The sequence below is a fragment of the Zonotrichia albicollis genome, chromosome 7, assembly GCF_047830755.1.
Source record: "Zonotrichia albicollis isolate bZonAlb1 chromosome 7, bZonAlb1.hap1, whole genome shotgun sequence".
Classification (NCBI taxonomy): domain Eukaryota; kingdom Metazoa; phylum Chordata; class Aves; order Passeriformes; family Passerellidae; genus Zonotrichia; species Zonotrichia albicollis.
This window is the reverse complement of record NC_133825.1, coordinates 11,185,308-11,212,368: the sequence shown is the minus strand read 5'-3', so window position 1 is coordinate 11,212,368 and position 27,061 is coordinate 11,185,308. Positions and strand designations below refer to the sequence as shown.

The following is a 27,061-nucleotide window of genomic DNA, read 5'->3' as shown; positions in this document are numbered from 1 at the left end:
AGTAACAATCTGATTGTGTGCGAATGTTCTAAAATAAAATTAAAGTCAGACATTGACTTACTCTGGCAGACTGTCCCACGAAGAACACTGCTTGCTTGCCTCCAACTCCAAAATATGAGATATCACTATTTAAACTACGAGGCACTGGCAGAGGGCGTACATATCCTGAGTGATCACTGAGAATAAGAGTGTCTTTAATAAATTTTTTCAAGACAAAAGTAATTAAAAACCCAAAGATACTTTTGATCTAAAGCTTCTACCAAATTCTTCCTCCTAGTATTTTGTTAAAAAATCCTTCGCTTTATACCTTTTAAAACTGCAAGCTTAAAACATATGTGCCTGAAATTCTTGATGTACTCTTTTTAAAAGGATAATGACAGAGTAAGTATTTTCCCAAGTCATCTTATAAAACATTTCTGCCCCTTCTCGCAAACCAAATCTTACTACCTAAAAATGGCTTAAAAAGCAAGCCTGATCTTTCTGACAGCATCCTTTCATAAAAATACTTTTAAGTCAAAGTGGAAAATAGTGCTAACCAACTATTAAACGCAGACTTGGAGAGATAACATATGCTGTCAGTAGTGAAATTCCATGTCTTCTAAGTCACTTTGAGCAGCCTTATCTAGTTTAGGAAAATATTTATTTTTATAACACAGCAGTCCCAAATGAAAATAAGGTGTAGATGGCATCCTACTATAATTTAGACCTCTGTTTCCATAAGTGGTAATCCACAGTTTAAATCTGCATTTTAGGAATACTACATATTTCTGTTACTAAACTTGCCTACAGCAATTTCAAAAAGCAGTGAATTTCTTTACAAGTGACCCAGAATGACTTTTTATGCTCTTATCTCCAGAAGCTTAAAAGACATTGACTTTCTATTTGGAGATGTTTTCAATTCCCCCAGCTATATTATCACTTCCCACAGCCGTATTACTTTTTACACTACCTGTTCATATGACAAATTAGTTATGACTGAGACTGTAATTATCATTTTCACATTTGCGATACTAGACTTAAGGTATTTAAAATATGACCAAAGCTCAAAAACTGTACATAACTGATTTTGTGCAATTTTATACACTAGGATTAAGCCTGGCTGTGCAGGTAGAACATCTCTTGAGAACAGACTCAAAACTGTAAAGTTAATTCATATAAAAAGCAAAACCCACCATAGAACCTCCACTTTCTTTTTTAAATGCAAAACATTTATTTTGTGTAGCCTGCATAAAAAAATAGACATCTCCAGATATAATTTATAATGCATTATACAGAATTAAAATTTAAATTAAAAAAAGAAAATTTGAAATAAAACCATCTGTTATTGCAGTAGCTTAACAGATATTGAATGTATCATTTAATGCACTACTGAAAGGTTTTCAGGTAAGAGATGAACATGGAACAAAAATCCCCTGCAGGACAGAGCATGCCCCGAACTGTATGCAGGCAAGCAAAAGACAGTTTAGAAAAGGTCCCAAGAACAAAAAAGTATTCAGTGTGTCACAATAACAGAAGACCAGTTTTGTGTCATAAAGCTTCTCTATTGCCTACTCAGAAAAGGTATGGGTCTATTTATGAAATCATAAAATGACAGGGTTTAGCTGAGTGTTGGTATACAGCTATGCCTTAAGAACATATTTTACGGACCTCTGCAGAGCTTGCTAATTGTTGTAGAAATATATAGAACTTGCTAACCTTTCAAAGTCACCTTGTCTTGTAAACTTTGACAATCTATACACAGCCCAGTTGTTAAGCTGTTTAGAAGTCATTCCACTTCCATTATCAACTACAGCAACAGCTGGTTTTCCTTGGGAATCATCAAAGAGCTGTTGGGGTAAAAACAAACAGCACAAATCAACAAGGAGCAACAGGGGGGGGAAAAAAAGGATAATGCAAACTATGTCTGAAAACACTGAAGTATTTTTATCTTACCAATTTTATCTGTATACTCCGAATGCCAGTATTTTGACACGTAGCTGATAGAGAATTGTCAATCAATTCAGCAAGGGCAAATGCTAAAAAAATTGACAAAAAAACCCTATTAGTGCTCAGGAAACAGACACCCACTTATAGTAGTTTCTTTCAACAATTAGGAAAACACATTACCTAAACACAGACAAGACCTAAGCCCAGTAAGAACAATCAAAATCACATAACATCTTGTTTAAAAAAATGAAACAGCTTTTTTACATGTACTTTATAATTTGTTTTATCACTAAGTCTCTCATATCTCTTAATGGCAATATCACAATTATTAGAAAGAACAATGATAAACTAACCATCTCCTTAACAAAAGACAGATTTGTCCCTTTCATGATTAGAAATTAATTTTTATGATTCATATGTGAGTCAAAAGTACCTAAAAATAGACTTTGACTTGTTAAAATATTGAAGGAAGAATGAATTAACTCAAGAAAACTAAATTGAAATTTTGTGAAACATTTAAAACTACAGTGTTATTTTTTTATAGAAAACAAAGAAAATTGTAGAAATGGTTGAAGGATTTCAGTGAATGGTAAATACAACCAAATTTCTGTCAGATCCATGTTGCAATACACTGCAGAAATAGGCAAACTGTTTGCACAAATTTGTTGTTTCTAACCATTAATGTTTGGAGCACTTACCTAATTAAAGTAAAACTACCTAAGTTTACTGGAAAATTGCATTTAATCTGAAAAAAATACATGACTAGCTTTAGTGAACAGACATTTCCAGTCAGTCTCTTTAAAAAGGAAACCTTATTTCCTACAATTTGCAGAGTTCTTCAGAATGCTACAGTGCAATTTACACTGGCCACACACTTCAGACATGTAAAAGAAAACTCTTGAGTATCAGTGTAACACAGCAACACTGAAGCACATGGCATTTTCCCTCAAGGGGTTATCGAAGTACAAAAACAGTTCTGCACTTTTTTGCAACTTTCTGCATTACAGAGTAGTTGAGCATCAGTTATGTGATCCATATTTACTATTCCATAGCAAAGAACAATGGTCCTTCATCAGCATTCAGAAGTGGTTAGGCATTGGTTTAGTACTTCTGTCTTCCCCATGTCAGCTGCCCCTGGACCTCCTCACCTCACATTTCATTTATTTAGGATGCAACTTTTTTTGTCATCCTTTTCTAATGTATCTGTAAAACCCTTATCATCCCTCTTCCCATCCCTTGCCAAATTTGCTCCGGCTGTTCCTGATCTCATCTCTATATTGCCAGGCAATATCCCTGTATTATCCTCTAGCTTGCTTGCTAGCTACTATTGCTACATTATTCTCTAGCTTGCTATTATTCTATAGCTTGCTTCCACCAGCTGTGCAATTCTCTCTTGTGTTTCAGTTTGACCAGGAGGTCTTTATTCTGCCATGCTATTCTCCTGCCTTCTACACCCGATTTCTTCCACATAGAAATCAATAGTTCTTGTGCTCTGAAAAGTCATTTAAGCAATTGCAAGCACTCTTCTACTCCTTTATCACCAAGGGTGTTCCCCGGTGTCCCATGAACCACACCCTTTAACAACTGAAAGGTCTTTTCCTAAGGTTTAGTGTCCTTACAATACTTTACACTTGCCTATTTAATCAAATTCCACCAGGGTATGGTTGCTACAGACCAGACCCAGCTTGGCCTTTCCAGTCAGTTTCTGTGTGTTGGAAAGCCACAGGTCCACTACTGGCTGCTAGCAGGAATAAAGTGCACATCACAGATCTCCACAGAATGCTTGTTCTCAGTGGCCTTACACAGCAATTCCTGTGCACAGGGATGGATGTACCACTGACTCAACACTACCACCAAACCCAAACCAAAATAGTGCCTTTGCTGGGGCACAGAACAAATTATGTGCACAGAGAGGAAAGGGGAAAGACTGGTCCTTAAAAATAACAGCTGCTATTTATAAACATTTTTTATATTGTTTTAAAGCAACAGGAATGGTATAATGCTTGATTCTTGATATTTTTTTGAATTTTTTTCTGTGCAATTTTGAACCTGCTGTACCTGTGAACTACATAGTACTTGGAAGGTAATCACAGCCACAGACAGAATTTTCAAAGAAGCCATGAACAGAAAGTAATCTGTTCAGTAAAACAATACAAAATGGTGGTTACATATTTCATGCACTACTTCGAAAAAAAACTGATTAAAGCAGCATCTTTTTAAAGAAATACTTGCTCTTGTTGGTCAGTTAAGCCCTGTAGCACCTGTAGATGGGAGGGCACAAAATATTCTATAGTAGCTCACACATAAACTGTTCATTAAATTCAAACACAAAGTCCACAGTTTAGTACAGGAGACAAAAACTTGGTAACACAAATGCTAACCTGTCTGAATGACATGCACAAGATTATTCAGGCTAAAGTTATTTTACTTCTAAAATACTCAAACTTCTTGAACATGTATTTGAGAAGGTATCACTATAAATCTGGATTCTTAGGTAGCTACTTTTAGTAATTTTAAAAAGAAAATCTTTTAGGAAGAACACAGTAAACTTTTCTTTTACAGTTAAGACTATTTTTTTTAGCAGCTATAATTTTAAGTTGAATTGCTCATAACCACATTATATTCATATAAACATCATTTACACAAGATTATTTTTGCAGGTACTTACGCAAAGGATTTTGGCCCTCGCTGGCATAGTACTCGTACATGCCACTTTTGACAAGTGTGTCGTAGTGGGGCAGAAAGTCAATTCGCTCCTTGGTTGCCAAAAGCAACATTTGATCAACTGACTGCAGCAGATATAAAGTAACTCCATCGTCAACAAGCTCGCCTGCAGGGAAGATGCAATGTAAAGTACATTGAAGAGCAATGCATCAGGCAACCTCTGCTCTCAAAACAAATACGAGCGTTGCCACAGGTAATCTGTGTATTGTCCTAAGCGCTGCCTGTTCAGCATTTAATAACAACATTTAAATTAATATCTTTTCACATTTCCAAGCCTTAGAATGCAAGTTTTCTCAAGTGACAGCTATATATATATATATATATATATATATATATCATTTTTTCCTATCATTTACAGACTTTGTGACAGAAGATACTTAGTATAACTGTTATCATACAAACTCATCAAAAACATGTTTGTGAAACTGATTTTGAAGCAATTTTTGGCAAATGATTACAGGATTTGTACTTTCAGTTAATTACTGTACATCACAGAGCACAAACAGTTATCATGTGACCTTTTTGATCAATATAAGAAATAACTGTAATTATTTTGTCATCTAAGATACTTACTGAAGTTACCTTCTGTGATTTCCTTCCTATTTGTTGTGGTGATAACAAAGGTTTCATCAGAAGGTATGCCAAATGCCTATAAAAATTGAAGGTCATTTAGTTATGATAACTAAGTAGTCCAAAAACTATTCAGATACATTAAAACAAAAAAAGGCAAAGTCTATTTACTTTGTCACAAGCTACTGATGTGTAATCACAATCTCTTAGAACACAGTGGAATTCAGGATCGTTTGTTTTCTCAATTTAACCAAATCTGTTCAAACTAGGGTATGGTCTTTTGGCTGTATAAAATAAAAATATGCTCTAGCGAGCAACAGGAATTTTAGGGAGGAAGAACTGTCTTATAGATAACCCACTTGAGGGCAGAGGAACAAGACTGTGAAATTACCACAATAGTTATGATCTAGAGGGTGTCCCATATTTGACTGCACTCCTGAGACACCAAACCAACCTAATATTTCTTAACATTGGATATTGAAGTCTTTGTTTTTCAATTATATCATACATCTAAAAAAAAAATATTTCTTTCAGAAAAAATTCTTTACTGTTAAAACTGAAGTTTATTTTTCTGAACTTAAACAATCTTTGCCACTTTGATGTCTTTTTTGGAATGTGTTTACTGTAGCTTTAGACTTTTTATCTTTTTATCCTGCTTTCTACATGCATTTAAATCTTCTGCTTTTACTTTCATTTTTGCACCCTGATGTCCAACACTAATCTCTTTCCCAAAATAATAAAATAAATATCTGTACCTTCTCCTGCCTTTCCAGTCTTTGAAACTCAAGTAAAATCAACCCTGGTCTCATCAAACTCCATCAACCCAGTCAGTCTTGCAGTGACAATTCAGACAGGTACTTGATGCACTTCCAGCCAGATTCTGCCCAGAAGGAAGCTCCAGCATTCTCTGCAGCAGCTTGCCCTCATCATTTCCCACATCTCTCTTTCAATCCCTATTACTCAGACTCATGAAAATACTTTTAAACCCTACTTATGGTTTCATTAAGAGCCTACTTTCCATATTTCAGTTACTTTCTCCCTGTGACCACATTAAAGTTAGTTATTATCCATCAGCAAAATAAGAAAAAAATGTTGAACTTCTCACAGTGCTTGGCACAAGTGAAACTAATGCAGATGACAGAGACTGATATTCAGACTTAAGAACCTGGAGTAATACTTTTTAACTCTTCCGAATTCAGATCACTTCAATTTTACCTCTCACATTACACAAACTTCCACACAGCAAATCTGTAGAGGAAAAACTATAAAACTGCTCAGAGCAAGAAAACTAAGCATTAAAATATATGGATTTTAGAAAGCTAACATTCTACAGTGCCATTTGAGGTCAGTGGTTAATACAGAGTAACTGCTGAGTTTTACATTTGAAAGCACAGGCAAGCATCTTTCCCTCCAGCTATAACTACAGCTTCCTTGTTTTCTCACTCTCCCAAAGGCTCTTCTGCTCTCACACCCTTATGAAGAGTGCAGTATTTACTTTAAGGCAGCAAGAAGTTAGGATCAGCTAGTGCAGGTACAAGGCAGCAGCCTGCTGTGGAAGCAGGGGCAGCGTCACCCTTCTGGTCCTCCCCCCCATTCCACAGGAGAGCCTCAGTCAAACCAACCCAAACAGCCTGGCAGGCTATGCTTTAATTTCCTGGGTGAACCCAGCATTTCAGTGTCCACTGGCAGCAGGTCCTTTCCACTTCACAAACTACTAGGTAGGTACACACACCAAGTTTGGCAATCTGGACTGCAGATTACTGTTCTTCTTGTCCATGCCACAGTTTGACAGGCCATATGCTTTGTAAACTTTGGGGATTACTCAGTTTGAATGCTTCACTTCTATATCAGACTTACTTGTTTTACTTCCTCCCTCCCCCTCTCCTACATTCTTGGTTATCCTAGTCCCTGTCTCTTCCCACTACGCCAGGTAGCAGTGAAGCAGCTGCACAGCTGTGCCAGTATGTGGATCTGATTTCCAGAACGAGAAGCTGCTGGTGATTCCTGAATTAAAGTGAACCTACTGGGCAATTTACTAGTACAGTTGGCAATTTTCATTCAGTTCTAACAGACAGTGTTTGGTCAAATGTTTAATTTCTCAGTAAGATTTGTCCATGTAAGAGATAACATGGTATCTTCTGTTGGTAAGAAGTTCAGGTTTCACTGCTATGTCTTTTTCAGCCCAGCATGGTGCCCTTTTCCAAGTAAGTACTGAAGATGTACACAACTCAATTTGATAAGATTTATGAGACAACCCAGAAACACATTCATGCGATAAATCTGAGTTATTCTATGATAATCCAGACACACAACCATGATGAAGCTTTCGCTGTCACCAAAATCTTCAAGAGTACAATCACTATGCTCAGAAATGCCTCTGCACATTCACAGTGAAAGAATGTTTGGAAGTCAATGTGTTCAAACAACTAAGTGAAAGCTTTTATCTTTTTGTATACAAAAGAAGAGACGTTGGGGAAAAAACAGATACGAACTTCAAATAAATCCACAAGCTAGAAAAGGCAGACGTGAAAAGGCAAGGAACTCTAAACTGTTGGTTACATATTATCACTACATGCAAATGCAAGAGTTAAAATAGTACAAAGATGAACTGTTACATACATAGAGAAGAGAAAAATTACAGCAAAAGCCTAAAAAGTATAAATTATGTCAACAATCCAAAATTTTAATATTCTGGGAAAACAACCATAGCTGTTGACTGAAAACCAAATGAGTTGCTAAACCACACTTGGAAGCGTGCTGAGCGTACGCTGCCGGGCTTTGATGTCAGAGAGCTGTAGGGGTGACCAGTGTGAGAAGAGACAATCAATTGCCCTGTGACAGCCATAGCCAGTTGCAGATAGCTCTCAAATCCATGCAAATAACCCACTCCTCCCCCAAATTTCCACCAGAAGGGCGCATGGTGCTTCTGCTCCAACTTGTGAGGGAAGACATAGAAGAGACAAAAGAGAAGCAACAGAGGAGATGCATCAGGAGACATTGCCCAGGACAGACCCGCTGAAAGGATGTTCTCCATACCAGAGCAAGGAGGGTCCCAAAGGTGCTGAGGCCCATGGAGGACCCACATCAGGGCACAGAATCTCCTCTCTCTGTCCTCCTACTCCCATGGAACTGAGACCTATGGCAATTCATCATAGCAGGAAAACCAACAGCACGAGCAGCAGAATAAAGTCCTGCACATGCCCTGATGTCTCACACCACCTGTTGCCTAAAGGAATTGGGATTGACCATGAGATGTGCATTGGGAAAACAAGGATAAATTAAACTACGAATGGGAAAAGAATGGTGTATGACAGAAGATGAGTTTGGAAAACGGGAAGGAAATGCATCACTTCTCTAAGTGATTAATTTCCCCCACAATCAATCATCAGAAGTTTGTATTAACAGGCAATAAGTTAAATTAAGAAAAACAAAACCCCCTGAGTTTAGCCTGTTTTGCACACAGCAGGATATCAATACTTAAACCCATGGAATGATACAGATGCAAAAAAAGCTGCCTGTACAAACAAGAAAAATGCCCTCCTTGTAACTGGAGGATCAGTCTGGAGCATCACCTATGTTTAATGATAAATAAAGTTAATAGTTCTCAATCTGCTGGTAGATGTTTATGACATGAGATTTATATAATGCTAAAGGAGTTTGAGACAATGTCACATGCCCAAGAAGCTTTCAGCAGAGCACTTTACAGGTATGACACATGAAAGCATGAACGAACTGTGGTATCTTTAACCTTTAAGTCTGAATCAAGAAGCACGGTTCAGTTTGTGTACCAGCTTCAGTCACAGGTTTTCTTCCTAAATCAAAAAACCCCCAACAAACCTCAAAACAAACCTCAAACCATAGATAACTCCTCAGCAGCTTACACTTCTGTTTCTTTTCTCTTTCACATATGAGCACAAAAGCTCAAAAGTTTTACTGCTACTTGATCTACACACACAGCAAGTCTTACCTGCCTACTGAGCCAATTAAAACACTCAACATGAAGTCAACATAGATTTTGCCTCTGGATTTGCTAACTGCCTTGGAAAAGGTGTTCAAAGAGTAAATATTTAACTTAGTGTGTGCACCACCGCAGCTAGCAGTCACATGAAGAGGCCTGAGGCAGTAGGTGAAGGAGAAATAACCTGCTGTAAGGACAGAGTCATTGTCCTGCTTCCTCCGGTCCTCCTGGTGGTGACTTTTAAAACTGAAGGAACAGAACACTCTCCAACATGACAAAGGTAGAACAGTGAAGCCAAGACTACAGTATCTTCAGAAAAGATGTTTAACCTCTTGGAATCCAAACCTTTCCAACACAAACAGTTGTTCCCTACAATATGCAACTTCTGTACCCTTAAAATTCTGCATCCTCTGACCATAACCAATCCAAGCAGACAGCACATGAGAATAATGAGAATAAATGGCTGCAGGCCTTAGTGATGCAGCCAAAGGATAACAGAGACATAACATCCATGGAGTCACCTTCCACATCCAAGAAGTATTTTTTCTGACTATTAGAACTGTACTGCCAATGCAAACCTCTAAAGTGGAACCTGAACTGTATTAGTTAAACATAAAGAAATTTGATAACGTCATTTTCAATGCTCTCCTTCATAGTTATACACTTAGCTACCCAACATGGCAAAAGGCAATATAGCTTTTAAAGTATTTCAAATTGATCCAGCAGCTGCTTTACAAAAACTCGTCCAGGAATCTGAAAAAATGAAGCTAAGAGCCACACCCAAACACTGAGAAGGCTGTAGCCTTCTCTAATTTTGCACTGATTACCTGAATATCCCATGCTATTTACCAAATTATCATCTGAAAGACATGCATTTATCAGTTAATTAGCCCACTTAATGAACATTTATCAGTCCAAATGGAGACAAATCTCTTACATCAACAAATCGATGAAATGACAGTACTCATTTACGGGAAACTTTTTCATTCTCAAATCCCAGATTTTCAAGCCAAGAACTGTCTTTTGTATCATCTCTCTCAACTATTCATACAACTATGTAATATTAAGGCAATTAATAGAAGTAGCAGATATGAAAACTAAAATATAAAAAGATTAAGTGGAGACCTTGTCAGAAGTAAAAGAGAACTGTACATGCCTCATAAAAATGCTAATCAAATAAACTTTTCCAATCCACTGTCAGGACAGTTCTCAACACAATGACAACTTGCTGAGGATGTCTTAGTGAGGACCTGGGACTAAGCACTCATGGTAGCAGGGCAGGATGATAACAGTCATCTCTAATCATAATCTCAATAAGCTTCCCTAATGGCACAACACAAACTTTTATATAATATATTTGGACACTAACTAAGAGGAATCCAAAAGTCTCTAGAAAAGCAGCTAAAATTTAAAATAAAGGTAGAAATTATTTCTAAACATTTCTTAGAGCTAAAATCAAAAAATTATATATTACAGAAATACACAGGAGCCTGTGTATTCTGGTCAAATGGTTTTTAGAGACTATCTGCAGACAAAAACCTGCAATGAACACTAACGCTCTAAAAATATTTTCCAACCATCCTTTATTGACAGCACCATCTCCATCTAAAGAACAAATTACAGAGGATAACATTTGCAGAACTTCAAGGTCCTTGTCCTCTGTCATACTTAAAAGCTTCACTACTTTCAGAAGTTCAGTTGATACACCTCTAAATATTTACGAAAAGTAATCAATAGAAGATGTTAAGAAGTTAAGAACTAAGAGTTTAACAGAAACACCTAGAACATTGCTATGTATCACAAGATCCAGTAATAGAATAGGTTTTTGAGATGCCTTAAAGTTTTATCACAATTTTGATGGAAAAAGAGAAAAAAGAAAAGAGGCAAATGGTATGACACAACATCTCTACAGAAGTCACAAGTGTATTTGTCCAGAATAATGCATTAACTCAGACATCTTTTCAAGATTTGCAACTTTTAGCAAGCAGAAAGAAGCTTGGGACCCCAGAATTTCTACAAAGAGCATGTTACTAGACTTAGTCTGAGTCTAGACAGTAACTTCCACAAGATCTTCACAAACTACCACATCTAAAATCACAATCACAAATACTCAGTGCAGCTATCAGCCAAAACTTGAACATTAACTTCATGCCAGCTTCTCCTACCAAAATAGTTTGTATGGCACCACTTGTTAAAGGAACAAGAATTCACAAACCACTCTTCAAAACCAAAAAATATTTTGTCACATCTAACAACTGCACCTGGATAACTAATCCTAAAGACTGCAGGTACTCTTCATCTGACTGTGTTGCCAACACTTGAATTTGACCAGGAACCTACAAGCCACTCAGCTTTCCAAATCAACTGATGCACATAAGGCTGTACCCAAATGCACAAAGGTAGGCAAACCGCATCCTTCTTCCCATCAAAACATCAATAACAATTTCAGTGATGCCTGAAATACAGTGTGACAGTGTTGGAAAAAAAATTACAGCATTGCTGCATCTTACAGTATTTCTAGCAGTGTCTTTAAAAATCAAAGAGAAACTTGCTTTGTGTATGCCTAGCATGTTTAAAATACATATATTCTTAGTTTCTGGTTACACAGAATTGCTAAAATTGCTAAACAAACATAGGGCTTAAAATACAAAAATACAATTATTGCAAGATGGACTGATTTTATCATTAATGGACATATCTCTATTAAACATTTATCAGAATGATGCTTTGGTGATACAAACTTGCAGAAGTTCCTAATATTTATTCTTTGATTGCAAATAATTTGATTATACTTTATTTATTGCGCATTGTAAGCAAATATTCACCAAAATTTTCACTTATTTCTTGTCTTGATTTGATATTACACTTATGCTTATTTTCCATGCACCATCTTAATAAATATCCTTTTCTGCTTCTTGGCTCACTGAGACATTGGAATTTATTTGGGTGGATTGGCAAAATCTATTTAAATATCTATTTAAATAGTAAGCAGGTTAGGATACAATGGGAATCTCGACAAAAGACTAAAAGCAAAAAACATTGGTTTATTGTGATATTTGTTGAGTATTTAATTACAGATATTTACTTTTTACATAGATTACAGATCTATGCTTTCTTTCTTTTACACAAGGAGATCACAACAATGAAGAGAAGCTTCAGAAGAACTAAGGAAGCATTCACCAATGACTTTGGATCCTATACAAATAGTTACCCTAATCTTAGTACCATTAACTGTCTTCAGACTGGTAGTTCACCTCAAATCCTCTTAAAAATCCCTCCATACGTAGCTAAACGTCTGTGCAGTTTTCAGCACAGACACCTTTCTGCTATCAAAGGAGCATGGCCTCTCTAAGTGACTGAAGGATTTCTGCCATCTCAGCAACAAACTGAAGTGTTCCAGTTCCACTGTGCACCTGGATAAGGTGAGCAAGGAATCTCAGATTAGCTGCCAACGGTTTAGCTACATTTTGCTTACTGCTACTAAGTATTTTTGGATTATACTCTAAAGATCAGGACAAGCAGTAGGGTACAGACCTAACAGAAGACAACAATAAGGAGCACAAGAAACTGTACTGCCAAGAAGAAGCAACACACAGCACTGAACCCCCTTATTCACCTTAAAGACTCCTATACATTCAGATCTACCCAGAAGAATCCTCTTGTGCCACAGGAAGATGTTCACAACATACACAGTTCCAAGACCTTAATATTTCTGGCATCCTTGTCATCCATGACCACATGGGAGTGCCTTTGCTGCTGCACTCACATCATTCAGCTGCATGACAAATTGCCAAAGTCCATTGAAAGCTGAGCCTGTACTGAGGCTGAGCCACCAGACAGGAGACCTGTGGAAACAACATTGCTGCATACTTGGTATCTGCCCAATCAAGCAGTCTGACAGTGCCTAACAGCTTGAATTGTCTAAAAGTGACTACAACATTCCACTTCAACTTAGTATGAACTAACTCAAAATCCGCTTAACAAAAGAATCATTCTTCCTGAGCTTTCATTACTTCCCTGCTCTTTTCAGCACCACGAACCTAGGAAAGTCTGTCCCAAGCCAGTGAACCCATTCATCACTTTCTCCTAAAAGTAATTAGTTGCAACTTTCAAGATGCCAGAAATGGAGAACTTTGGAGTGCAACACTCAGAGAAACACAATTTACAAAGCTCTTGGAGAACTGAGAAGCTAAAATGTTCTTCCAGAAGTCCTAGAACTTGTATATTGTTGGTGTGGGAGACATGAGGTAGCAAACATCCCAACCCTCTGCCTGCCCAGTTTTCACTGTACCAACATTTAGAGGTCATGCCAATCCACCTGTCTCAGCCCTTTTTTAGAGTCAGATGCCCCACATATCAGATGATGACGGTTGCAAAGTGCAAAGAGTCATTACACTGAAAGTAGCAGTGACAGAGGCATCTCTGACCACACTCACCGATGGCAAATGTTATAGGTAAAAGTTAAGTTACGTTAAATTAGGGTATAGTTCAATTATATTGTATTAATTATGTTATATTAATTGTATTATGTTAAGGGGAGGGCTGATTAGAATGTTCTAGGACAAGGCTCCAGGGTTTGGTGGAAGGGCGGTCTGGCGGGGTAAGGCGAGGTTGAAGACGGATTGGATGGAAGATCTGACCAATCATTTGAAGCCCTGCAGAAACGATTGGTCCAGAATGAACGGCGTTAAAGACCAATGAGAAGCCTGGAAATGGACCAATCACCATGCGGATCCAAAACGGACCAATCCTGGACTCAAAGGGGGCTATAAATGGGGGGTGTTCGGTTGGGTCGGGGTTCTTTTTTTGGAGACTTGTTTTGTGGGGAGAACCCAGTGCACTTGGGGTTAGCGCACTGTTCTGGTTTTGGCTCGCTGTGTGGGTGCCTGGGCTTATCCTGGGTACTCTGTTCCTTGCAGCTGTTTTAATAAACGAGAACCTCTTTCTCCAGAGAAAGTTTGGCCTCGTTCCTATTCATAACAGTAAACACATTATTGGAGAAGGTCTTTCTCTAAGAGAATAATCAGCTGAGGTTCTTGCTGCATAAGTTTGTAAGAGCACAGACTGTTACCCTTAATACGCAAAACAGCCACCAGGACTGGTGACAAGGCTTGTAATATTAAACATAGTAAAAAAACTATACTTGAAAATTGTACTTTCACAGGCAGCACATTCAAACTCAGCAAGGTCTGCTTTGCAGCATCAGGCTTCTCACACGCTTGGCTGCCCATGCAAGAAGTCTGCCTAACAGCATTAAGGTACCAACTTCAAAACATCAAAACATTTCTCTGGTAAAAAAATCCCCAAAGCTGTTTGTACCCAAGATGTGTCACAGCTGGTGATGATGGCTTAGTTCTTAATAAAACTGCGAATATGCCAAAAGCTCTGTGAACTGAACACCATGTGGACGTATGGAAACATTAAGTCACTGGAGTGTGCAGTATATGTAAAAAAGCCCAGAAAAGACAGACTCCGTTCTATAACAAATTGTAAATTAGTGGTAAACTCAGCTCGTCGATAAAATACAAAATTAAAAGAGGGGTGGGTTCATCAGGTACATATTCGCCTCAACTACTGAAAATACTTAGTATTCTTGAGCCCATCTGCTAGGCGTAGTTGTATCTATTAAGACAATTCTAGAAGAAAATTATGTAACACTCATGAATTACTCACAGGAGATACAAACCCTTGGAAGGTCATGAACCCACCCCACAGTCTAGCTTTCCAGAATGTTACACTGTAGTGCATTCATGTCTTTATCGGGCACGGATCAGACAAAGCAAAACACTCCACAGCCCCTTTATTTATGAGTACAGAATCAAAAAGGCTGGAAAAGACTTCCCAGTCTTCCAAGACTTCATACTCTCTAAACCATATCATATCACAAAGTGCCACCTCCACTCCTTTTGTGGACACTTCTAGGGAAGATGCCTCTGCCATGGCGATGCCATTTTGGACACAGAACTCTGCAATCACAAATGACAGCTGTCTCTGCTGACACTGGAAACTCAAAGCTTCCATCACAGTAGGAAGCCATTACAAGAAACACTGTCTAGACATAGAACAATTTATACACTACTTATTTAGTTATTTTTTCCTCAATAAATATTTTGCCTGTATCTTCTATATAATTATCATCACATATAATTATATTAATTATATATTTAATCATGATATAGTTATATTACATAGAAAAGTGATACTTGGTAGTATTTATACTGTTCATAAATAATCGATACATTTTTATAAAATTTAGAAATAATTATATTTATTAAAATGTAAACCGGATATTTATTATAATCCAATCTATATGTAAAAAATAGAATTTACATGCTAGAAAACGAAGTGCAAATTATACTGGATAAAGAAACTAAAATTAAATTTTTTATCAGACTAAATTAGTACAGAAATTCAGAGCTGATTTTCCTGCGCATTTCACATGGTGAAACATGCAGGCAGCTAAGAGGTTTATGGCATTCACCACTCGCTCAGAAAACGAAACCATGACAGAAACGGGCGATGCCTACTGGCAGCGCCAGCAAACTACTGGGAACAGCCCGTACGCGGAAAACAATCTCCACCTTCCCGAGCTGTGAAGACGGAGTAAGTTTCGTTTCGCGTTACGACAGAGAAAAAGAACCGAAAGGACACGCGACAGAGCAAAGGCGCCGCCAGACACGGTATTTAAATGGCAGCCACGGCTGCAGACGGGAAACGGCGCTCATCGCCGATACTTTGGACAACAGAAACAGAGCCACAGAACCATCTCGGTTGGAAGCGACCTGCGAGACCCCCGAGCCGGCGCTGTGACCGGGCACCAAGCACCGCGTCAGCTACAAACGCCCTCCGGAGCGCGGCACCGCGCCCGCCGCCGCCGCTCCCCGCGCGGGGGCGCTGGGGGGCCGCCCGCTGCCTTCCCGCCCCCCGCCAGGGGCTGCTCCCGCCGCCGCCCCGCACCGGCCTCTCGGGCTGCGGGAGAAAGGCGACGGCGACGGGGCGGCCGCGGGCTCTCCGCCATGGCCGCCCACCTATCCCGGCAACAAAGCTGGCGGGCAGGCGGCGGGCGCGGCGGCCCCCGAGTAGGCTGTGACACCCCCGCCCCGCCCCAGCCGCCCCCCAGCCCCAGCGCCTCAGGGACGGACGCTCACTCGTGAAACAACGCCACCGACGCGCCCGCCCTGCCGCGTACCTGGCAGACGGCGCTGCGGAAAGCGCGGTAGTTGTCCTTGCCGTAGCTGAGCACTTTCTCGTCCGGGTCCGCCTGCTCCCGGCGCCGGTCGAAGAGGAACACGGTGCGGTCCCCGTTGCCGCGAGGGGTCAGCAGCGCCGGCCTGCGAGATGCGCGGCTGCCTCCCGCCGCTGCTGCCATGTTGGGGAGCTGAGAAGACTGAAACCGTCCTGCAACGATGGCGGCAGCGACGGCTACTACTGCCGGGCCCGCCAGCGCCCCCGCTCGGCAAAATATGTCCCGGCAGGGGAAGGAGGAGGCGGAGCCGGCCCGGAAGCCGGGGAAGGAGGCGCCGTGGAGGCCCGGAAGGAGAGGGTGGGAGTTAGGGAAGGAGAGGGATGGTGGTGGCTGCGCTGCCGGCCGTGCGGAGTGGTGCGAGGGGGCGCGGGGCAGGCGGGTGGGAAAAGCCTGGCGACAAAAGCGCCACTTCGGCGGTGTGATATCGGATGAGTTAGCGCCCTCCGCGTCGTTCCACTTCCGCCGCCGGGTGGAGCAGCAGCGGGATCGGGATCGTCATCGTCATCGGGATCTTCATCTTCGCCGTAGAAAGCGCAGGCGGGGAGGGCCATGGTAGCGCGTACTGCGCCCGCGTTCGCCGCCCGGCGGCCGTTGCGCGCGTCGCGAGCGGGACCGGCGGGCGCGCTCCCGTCACCGGGCAGCGGCCAGGGAGGGACCAGAGGTGTGAAGTCCCGCTTCGTCTGCCGTAAAATGAAGCGGCCAGTCTGGATCCCAACGGTGTTGTTTTACATAATCACAGAATCTCAGAACGGTCAAGTTGGAAGGGACCAGAGTGGGTCACCTGGTCAAATCTGTGCTTAAAGAGAGTCATCCCAGAGCAAAGAATTGTGCCCAGATGGTTCTTGAGTGTCTCCAGTGGGGGAGACTCCACAACCTCTCTGGACAATCTGTTCCAGTGTGCAGTCACCTGCACAGTAAAGCTCTTCCTCTTGTTCCGGTGGAGCTTCCTGTGCATCAGTTTCTGCCAGTTGCCTCATGTGCTACTGCTTAGAACGACGGACGAGAGCCTGGCTCCATCCTCTTGGCACCACTCTTTAGATATGTGCACATATTGGTGGGGTTGTTTCTTACTTGTCTCTTCCTGAGGCTAAACAGGCCCAAATCGGTCCTTGTAAGAGAAGTGCTCCAGTCCCTCAATTGTCTTTGTTACCTTCCGCTATATTCACTGCAGGAGATCCATGTATTCTACTGAGGAGCCCAGAACTGGACATGGAACACCAATTGTGGCCCCATTGGGGTTGAATAGAGGAGTAGGATCACCTTCCTTGACCTGTTAGTGATGCTATCTTCCTAGTGTATCCCAGGATCCCTTTCTTGGCCACAAGGGGACTGCTGGCTCATGGACAGCTTGTTGTCCACCAGGATCACCAGGTCCTTCTTTGCAGAGCTGCTTTGCATCAGGTCGACCCCCAGTTTGTGCTGGTACAGGGTGTTATCCTTCCCATGCCAGAACCTGTGTGTACCTTGGTTAAACTTCAGAAGGTTCTTTGTCCATTTCTCCACCCTGTTGAGGTCCTTCTGAAGCATGGCACAGCCCTCTGGGGTATCAGCCACTCCTCCTAGCTTTGTGTTACTAATTTGCTGAGGAGGCCTCTGTCCCTTCATCCAAGTCATTGATGGACAAATTAAACAGTACTGGACCCAATATTGAGTTTTGGGGGACAACACTAATGACAGGCCTCCAAATATACCCTGTGCCACTGATCATGACCTTCTGGGATCTGCCAGTCACCTAGTTTTCAATCTACCCCACTGTCCACTCATCCAACCCTCACAAAAGTGTAGCTGCTTCTGTTCCAAGGAGTCTTGGTTTTGAGGAAAGGATTGTGATGGCATGTAGTGGAGGTTTGTAAATCAGTAGAGGTGACAAGTGAGTAACAAAAAATCTTGACTTTTGAACACTTCTAAGGTATTCGGATGTCCAACCTCAACCTCTCCTGGCACAGCTTGAATCTATATCCTCTTGTCCTGCCGTTTATGTTTTGGGAGAAGAGACTGGCCACCACATGGCTACAGCCTCCCTTCAGGTGGTTGTAGAGAGAGATAAGGCCTCCCCTGAGCCTCCTGTATTCCAGGCTAAACAACCCCAGCACCCTCAGCTTTTTCTCATAAGACTTGTGTGTCACATCCTTCACCAGCTCCATTGCCCTTCTCTGGACACACTCCAGCCCCTCAATGTCCTTGTGTAGTGAGGGGCCCAAACAGAACACAGGATTTGAGGTGTGGCCTCACCAGTGCCCAGTACAGGGTAGACTGTCCTGCTGGCCACGCTGTTGCTGATCCAGGCCAGGATGCCACTGGCCTTCTTGGCGACCTGGGCACACCCTGGCTCATGTTCAGCTGCTGCCAACCAGCACCCCCAGGTCCTTTTCCACTGGGCAGCTTTCCAGTGACTCTTCCCCAAGCCTCTAGCACTGCCTGGGTTGTTGTGACACAAGGGCAGGATCCAGCACTGGGCCTTGTTGAACCTCAGACCATTGACCTGAGCCCATTGATCCAGCCTGTTCAGATCTCTCTGCAGAGTCTTCTTGCCCTCCAGCAGATCAACAGTTCTGCACATCTTGGTGCAAAGTGACTAAGGGTTCACTTGATCCCCTGGTTTGTCAGTGAAGATACTGAACAGGACAGGCCCCAGCACCGAGCCCTGCAGAGCACCGCTTGTGACTGGCCATCATCTGGACGTAACTCCACCATTCTCTGGGCCCAGTTAGACTACAAGAAAGCAAATTGCATAGTGGAACTGAGCAGTGTGGAATTTTGTGAGAATGAAGAGCATTTGTGCTGAGCAGTTAGGACAGGAAGGGTCTCTTGAGAGTTTTTATATAGGCTGTGACTCTGAACCCCTGTAAATGATGACTTGATAAAATTTGGAAGAGTGTGTCAAACTTGTTACTTTATGAGTTCATCAAACAAAATTTAGTTTCACAGTGTACTGGAGACAGCACTTCCATTTTGGAATGCCTAGTGCTTTGAGAAAAAAAAACTTGATGAACGATTTAATCTAGTTTCAAAAATAATGTTGCAAGGAGGAAGGGATGTTTCTGCCTGAAATGCAAGCACCGAATTTACATGAAAATAAATTCCTCACCTTTCAGCCTATCTCCAAGCTGGTTTAAAGAGTGCCTGCAGTTGCAAAGTTTTCATTTTGCAGTATGTTCTTGTTCTTGTTCTTGTTCTTGTTCTTGTTCTTGTTCTTGTTCTTGTTCTTGTTCTTGTTCTTGTCCTTGTCCTTGTCCTTGTCCTTGTTCTTGTGGGTGACTTCAACCTACCAGTCATCTGCTGGGAACTTAATACAGCATTAAAGAGGCAGTCCAAGAAATTCTTAGAATGTATGGAGGACAACTTTTTGTTGCAGCTGGTGGGTGAACCCACCAGGGGAGGGACTATGTTAGATCTGCTGTTTGCAAACAGAGATGGGCTGGTGGGAGATGTGGTGGTTGGAGGTCGCTTGGGGCAGAGTGATCACGAAATAATAGAGTTCTCAATATTTAGTGAAGTCAGGAAGAGCACCAGTAAAACTGTTGCATTGGACTTCCGGAGGGCAGACTTTGGCCTGTTTAGGAGACTTATTCAGAGCGTCCCTTGGGAAGCAGTCCTAAAGAACAAAGGAGTTCAGGAAGGGTGGGCATACCTCAAAACAGAGATCTTGAGGGCACAGGAACAGACCATCCCTGTGTGCTGAAAGAGCAGTCAACGGGGTAAACGTCCAGCCTGGCTGGGCAAGGAGGTTTTGGAGGAACTTAAAATAAAAAGAGGATGTATCAGCATTGGTAGAAGGGTCAGGTCTCTAAGGAAGTATTCAAGAAGGCTGCTAGAGCATGCAGGAAAAAAATTAGGGAGGCCAAAGCTCAGTTTGAACTTAGAATGGCAACTTCTGTAAAGGATAATAAAAAATGTTTTTACAAATATATTAATGGTCGAAGGAAAGGTAAGACCAACCTTTGTTCTTTATTGGACAAAGGAGGGAACTTAGTATCTGAAGATGAGGAAAAGGCAGAAGTGCTTAATGCCTATTTTGCCTCAGTTTTTAGTGGGAAGATGACTTGCCCTCAAGACACCTGCCCGCCTGGGCTGGTTGATGGTGACAGGAAGCAGAATGGTCCCCCCATTATCCAAGAGGAGGCAGTCATAGAACTACTGAAATGCTTAGATGTTCATAAATCTATGGGACCAGACGGGATCCACCCCAGAGTAATGAGAGAGCTGGCAAATGAGCTTGCAAAGCCACTCTCCATCATTTACCAACAGTCCTGGCTCACTGGTGAGGTTCCGGATGACTGGAAGCTGGCCAATGTGATACCCATTCACAAAAAAGGTGCAAAGGAAGATCCTGGTAATTATAGACCAGTCAGCCTAACGCAAAATTTACAAGATGGCCAGGGTATCAGACCCAGCCAGCATGGATTTAGGAGGGGTAGGTCATGTTTGACCAACCTGGTCACCTTTTATGACCAGGTAACCTGCCTAGTGGATGCAGGGAAGGCTGTAGATGTTGTTTACATGGATTTCAGCAAGGCCTTTGACACTGTCTCCCACAGCATACTCCTAGACAAGCTGGCAGCCCATGGCTTGGACAGGAGCACTCTTTGCTGGGTTCAGAACTGGCTGCATGGCCAGGCCAGAGGGTGGTGGTGAATGGTGCTGCATCCAGCTGGTGACCAGTCACCAGTGGTGTCCCTCAGGGATCTGTGCTGGAGCCAGTTCTGTTTAATATTTATATTGATGACATGGATGAGGGCTTAGAGTCCTTTATTAGCAAATTTGCAGATGACACTAAGCTGGGAACGTGTGTTGATCTGTTAGAGGGACAGAGGGCTTTGCAGAGGGACTTGGAATGGTTGGATGGATGGGCAGAATCTAATGGGATGAAGTTCAATAAGTCCAAGTGCCGAGTCCTGCACTTTGGCTACAATAACCCCCTGCAACGATATAAGCTAGGAACGGTGTGGCTGGACAGTGCTCAGGTGGAAAGGGACCTGGGGGTGCTGGTTGACAGTCGGCTGGACACGAGCCAGCAGTGTGCCTGGGGGCCATACAGGCCAGTGGCATCCTGGCCAGTATCAGGAACGGTGTGGCCAGCAGGAGCAGGGAGGTCATTCTTCCCCTGTACTCAGCACTGGTGAGGCCTCACCTGGAGTATTGCGTCCAGTTCTGGGCCCCTCAGTTTAGGAGGGATGTTGAGATGCTTGAGCGTGTCCAAAGGAGAGCAACGAGGCTGGTGAAAGGCTTGGAACACAAGCCATATGAAGAACGACTGAGGGAGCTGGGGTTGTTCAGCCTGGAGAAAAGGAGACTCAGGGGTGACCTTATCACTCTCTTCAGCTTCCTGAAGGGTGGCTGTGGTGAGCTGGGGGTTGGTCTCTTTTTCCAGGCAACAACAGACAGAACAAGAGGACACAGTCTCAAGCTGCGTCAAGGGAGATACAGGCTAGAATTAAGGAGGAAGTATTTTACAGAAAGAGTGGTCAAATACTGGAATCATCTACCCAGGGAGGTGGTAGAGTCACCATCCCTCGAAGAGTTTAAAAAAAGACTGGATGTGGCACTTGGTGCCATGATCTAGTTGAGGTGTTAGAACATGGGTTGGACTCGATGATCTTAAAGGTCTCTTCCAACCTAGAATTTCTGTGATTCTGTGATTCTGTGATGTTTTGTCCTTGAACAACTGAATAATCATTTTAATCCTTGTGAAAAATAATGTCTTATCTTGAAAAAGGAATTTATATTCATCTACCATATTTTAAGGTCAGGTATCATGTTATTTTTCAAAATTAATAGTAACAGTAGGGTAACCAATAATTTGTTCTTCTGGGAATTTGATATTTCAGATGATGGTCAGGAAAGTGGGATTTTTTTGTGTGTGTGCAAAGATGTATTTATTGTTATATCCTATGTGTATTTAATTTTTTTTTTTGTTCAAGGAATAAATTAAATGCCTGATTTCTTTATTTTTATTGAGGGCAAATATTAACTAAGTTCCAGGACTAGACATTTTTAGATAGTAAATATTTTGTATACACATAATGAAAAATGCAGTTTTTTTCACTAGAAGAAAGTGCACAGCCTCTCTAGTAGCTTGTTGCAGTGGCACAGTCTATTGAGTGATACTGGATGCTACTGCCTACAGATGCCTTGTAGGTGCAATGCTACCAATTCCAAATGATCCAACAAAAAGTGCTGTTCCTCCTTAAGGCAACAAAGGTTTTACATGTAAGAAGAAGTGGTATCTTGGATTTAGAAGTCTATTACTGTTCCAATAAAACACTATTGATGCTATGAATGCAATGATTTTTAAGATCATGTCTGAAGAAATCCCTCCAATCACGCTCTTACAAGATTGGGATCGAATATGTAATTCTCTCCTGTAAAATGTGTAAGAAATAGGAAAACTTGATAAATATATTGTCACAGGTAACAAAAGTTTTACATGTAAGAAGAGGTGGCATCTTGGATTTAGAACTCTATGGACCTTTGACCTGGCCTGTTAGAAAAAATACCTTAGTGAGAACCCCTGAGGTGTGAAACAAAAGAACATCATTATTTGAGTCACTGAGGTGTGAAACAATAGCATCACTATTCAAAAAACCAAACCATCTGAGAGACAGAAACCAAATCATGGAATTAAACAATTAATTATCATAACATGAAAACAAAGATAGATATAGAGAAGTGGGTTACTGAAGTGCTATCTAGTAAATTTTTTTTATTTGCTTCTCAGTAACTTGACAAAAATTAGTGAGCAAATAAAGTGACAAAATTTGTGAAACACAATCTACTTAGTCAAGTTGAGAGGACTGTAAACACAGTCCATGGTTCTGAAATACCTGACTGATGTGCTAAAAGATTTAGTTAAATTTTAAAAATCAAAGGCAACTGAGAGAGATGGTGCAGAAGGGGGAGGGACAACAAACCATTAGTTCAACCTCCTGCGGTCCAAATTAAGTCTGTCAGCTGGGCTTTGTGAGTAAAACTCATGTAGATTCTCACAGTTCATTTTCATTAAGAAAAATACGAAGTGACGTGCTCGTTAAAATCCAGTAGAAATAAAGGCTCTGATGACTACAGATGGGCTATAAATAGTTGTGGAGAGCATGATTAAGAGGAATAGGATTATAAAACAAAGAAAGTATTATGTTAAAAGTATAAAAATAGGAAAGATAATCAGGACCTTCTAGTATATCTCACAAAGAAAGAAGGAACATGGAGTTATATTAAGAAACATGCAGAACAGACAGGAAGATCTACTCTTCATAAAACATTGGATTGAGCTATGAAATATGTAATGAGAATGCATAATTTAGTGAAGTTTAAAACAATTTTTTCTTTCTATGAATAGAAAAGAGATAAAGGACTAGAAAAATGAAGAATTAAATTATTCCCGATAGATATTCATATCATATACTTTGGCCTTAGAATAAAATATCCAAATATTACTGAGTAGGAAGAGTTTAAGTTGGAAAGCAAGTTATTCCATATCTGATCATTGTAGTGTTTTGCACTATTTTTGAAAGACATATTTGGAAGGAGGACACCACACTAGATGGATACTTGTAGGATTTAGACTGTCAGCTCTCCTAGGATTGTCATGTAACTGTTTGAGGGAAACCATGGCAATAGCAGGGAACTTCTCTGAAAAGCTCAGCAAGAAGCTGCTCTCAGCAAGAAGCTCTTGTCATTCACCTCTGACAAGGGCAAATGAATACAGCCAAATATTCAGTGGTCATGAAATAAGTTGGATGGCAATCCACTGCACCTTGTGAGTTCCAGAGTCAACTCTCTCATGGAAAACTAATAAGGATGTATCAAACCTTAAAAAATTTCTTTCTCTGTAGACAAAGAATGATTCTTGAACAAATACATGAGAACATGTATTGGGAGAAAACAATTTTTAATTTGTGAAAAGGCTGTTGCAGTATAAGATTTATGTCTTCAAGCATTACTGTTCTAATAAAACACTGTTGATGCTGTGAATGCAACGATCTTTAAGATCAAGTCTGAAGAAATCCCTCCAATCACACTCTTAAAAGACTGGGATCAAAGACATAATTCTCTCCCATAAAATGTGTAAGAAATAGGAAAATTGATAAATACGTTGTCACAGAGAAGATCCTGCCTCATATGTAAGACCCTGTGCTTTTCCATTCAAATTGCTCTTGCTGTTCTGTGGTCTTAGCTGAGTGTCTTCCAGGTGTTTTGTAGCTGAGCATTTTTTTGAAGGCTGCTTCCTCCTTTTTCTCTTCCAATTACCTTGCTTTTAACGGTCTTTTTTACACTCTTCTTTTTAACCCTTTCCCTTCCCCTGGCTGCTTTCTTCTGAATGTTCAAGGAGTGTTTTCATCACAAGCTCCAGTAGCAGTGGCACCATGGACTCTAAGAAAGCCTGGGCAACTCCAGTTGACTGCTTAGTTATTTGTCACATGTTTCTGCACGGCATTGCCTCATACTCTGGATTTTGGGATAGTCACACAGTAACCATTGCCCTGTCTTTGTCACTATGGGTGTGTTTTGCCATGCAGAAATTCTTCAAGCATGTATAAGCACAGTTTTTGTTGTAGCACTGTGGTAGGTTGATGCTGGCTGGATGCCAGACACTTACCAAAGCCAGTGTCTCACTCCCCTCTGCAGCTGGGCAGGGGGGAGAAAATGCAATGAATTCATGGGCTGGGATAAGGCCAGGGAGAGATCGCTCACCAAATACAGCCACGGGCAAAACAGACTCCAATTTGGGATATTAATTAAATTTATTACTAACCGAACCCAAGCAGGTAAGAAGTAAAATGAAAAGTAAGATAAACCTTAAAAACACCTTCCCCCCACACTTCTCTCCTTCCCAGCTCTACCTCCCCCCCTCAGTGGCATAAGGAGACAGGGAATGGGGGTTTACAGTCAGTTCATCACACGTTATTCCTGATGCTGATCAGTCCTTCTCCTGCTCCAGTATGGGGTCACTTCCACAGGAAACAGTTCTCTGCAAACTGCTGGAATGTAGGTCATCTTTTCACAGTGTGCAATCCTTCAGGCACAGCCTACTCAAGTGTGGGCCCCCCACAGGGTCACTATGAAACCTGCTCCAGTGTGGGCTCTTCTCTGCACAGGTCCCTGGCAGGAACCTATTCCAGCATGGGCTTCCCATGGGTTCACAGCCAAGTCTTGGGCATCCACCTGTTCTGGTGCTGGTCTCTTCCATGGGCTGCAGGTGGATCTCAGCATCCCCGTGGACCTTCATGGGCTGCAGGAAGACAGCCTGCTTCAGCATGGTTCTCACCATGGGCTGCAGAGGAATCTCAGACTTGGAGCACCTCCTTGCCTTCCTTTTCCACTGACCTTGGTGTTAACAGGGTGTTCCTCTCCCTTATTCTCACTCTGCTCTTCTCTGGCTACAATTTCCGCTGTATAATAACCTTTAATTCTGTCTTCTTAAATATTTTATCACAGAGGTGTTGCCAGCATTTCTGATTGGCCCAGCCTTGGCCAGCAGCACATCCATCTCGGAGCTGCCTTGGACATTGGCTCTGCTGGAGATGGAGGAATCCTCCAGCAGCTTCTCACAGAAGCCACCCCTGTAGTCCCACTGCTACCAAAACCTGGCCATGCAAACCAAATACAAGCACACACAAAAGACAGATGGTAATTAAGGAGCTTCTAGGCTAAGTATTTGTGTTCTCAGAATCCATAATAAAAGACCTGAGGAGTAGCTTCTGCAGAATCAAGCCATCTAGCAATTGCTGGAAGAGATCCTCATTAATGCTGAATTGTCATTCCTTGATTTCTTGTTTATACCTTTACAATTCTATATCTTTGTGGTGGTTTGACCAGGAAGGAGTGGGAATTCTGGGAAGCTGTGGTCAAACCAATGAAGGTTTTGGGTTTGAGACTGGCACCCGGTGTAGCCAGTGGGGTTTGGACACACCTCCGAGAATACACAGGGGTTAAAAAGCAGGGCACTGCCCTTGGATCTCTCTCTTGGGACGTCGCTTCGAAGAGGTCAGATCTCTTCCCCCGTCCAGCCTTGCTGCTGGGCGGGGGGAGGGGCAGCCATGCGGTAGGCCCGGGGCCTGGACAGAGATGGGGGTGAGAAAGCCTTCAAGGATGGAAGGGTGGAGGAGCCCCAAGAGACATCGGGCAGCCATTCCCCCCCCCAGGAGGGAGAGAGAGGGAGAGTCGGCGGTGATAGCAGCCGGCCCAGGAGGAGAAAGGGGGGGGAAGGGTGCAGCCCGGCCGGCCGCAGCAGCAGCAGCACGTGTGGGAGTATTATCGTTCTGAGATAGACAGAGACTGAAAACTTTTAACCCTTTCTTTCATGATTGGGGCCTTGCAAAAATGCTAATCCTCCTCGAAGCTGAATAAGAAGGGAGATAAGAGATGAGATGAGACAAGGACCTGGCCCGAAGAACGTGGAGATGATTGGATGGGGAGAGATGATTTGGAGTGGCCTTTTGGCTGGACTTTTCTTGTGGCCATGGACTCAGTTGTTCCTGTGACACAGAGACTGCACTTAGGGGGAGGCAGTGCCTCAAAACCAGGAGGGTTCTTCGTGAGGACCCCCCGGCCCCAGGGGGTTGGAAAAATATGGGGGGGGACAGATGTCCCAAAAGCAGAGACGGTGCCTTTTTGGAGTGAGTGAGACAAGGCATCCT

At 42.0% G+C, this 27,061-nt stretch overlaps 1 protein-coding gene across 3 annotated transcripts in view; it reads right to left on the bottom strand.

Moving 5' to 3' along the window:
- LOC141729621 (structural maintenance of chromosomes flexible hinge domain-containing protein 1-like) overlaps positions 1-16,752 on the bottom strand; it is a 38,595-nt gene extending 21,843 nt beyond the window's left edge. The window contains exons 1-6 of one of the 3 annotated variants that reach the window (XM_074544328.1): positions 16,368-16,752; positions 5,224-5,299; positions 4,595-4,756; positions 1,933-2,015; positions 1,696-1,826; positions 62-176 (exon numbers count right to left, since the gene is read on the bottom strand). In XM_074544328.1, coding sequence (XP_074400429.1) covers positions 62-176; positions 1,696-1,826; positions 1,933-2,015; positions 4,595-4,756; positions 5,224-5,299; positions 16,368-16,547 — 747 coding nt within the window. In that variant the 5' untranslated portion in view covers positions 16,548-16,752. The remainder of the gene's footprint in view (positions 1-61; positions 177-1,695; positions 1,827-1,932; positions 2,016-4,594; positions 4,757-5,223; positions 5,300-16,367) is intronic. The other 2 variants (XM_074544329.1, XM_074544330.1) reach the window with 2 other exon arrangements.
- Between the last annotated feature and the right edge of the window lie 10,309 nt (positions 16,753-27,061).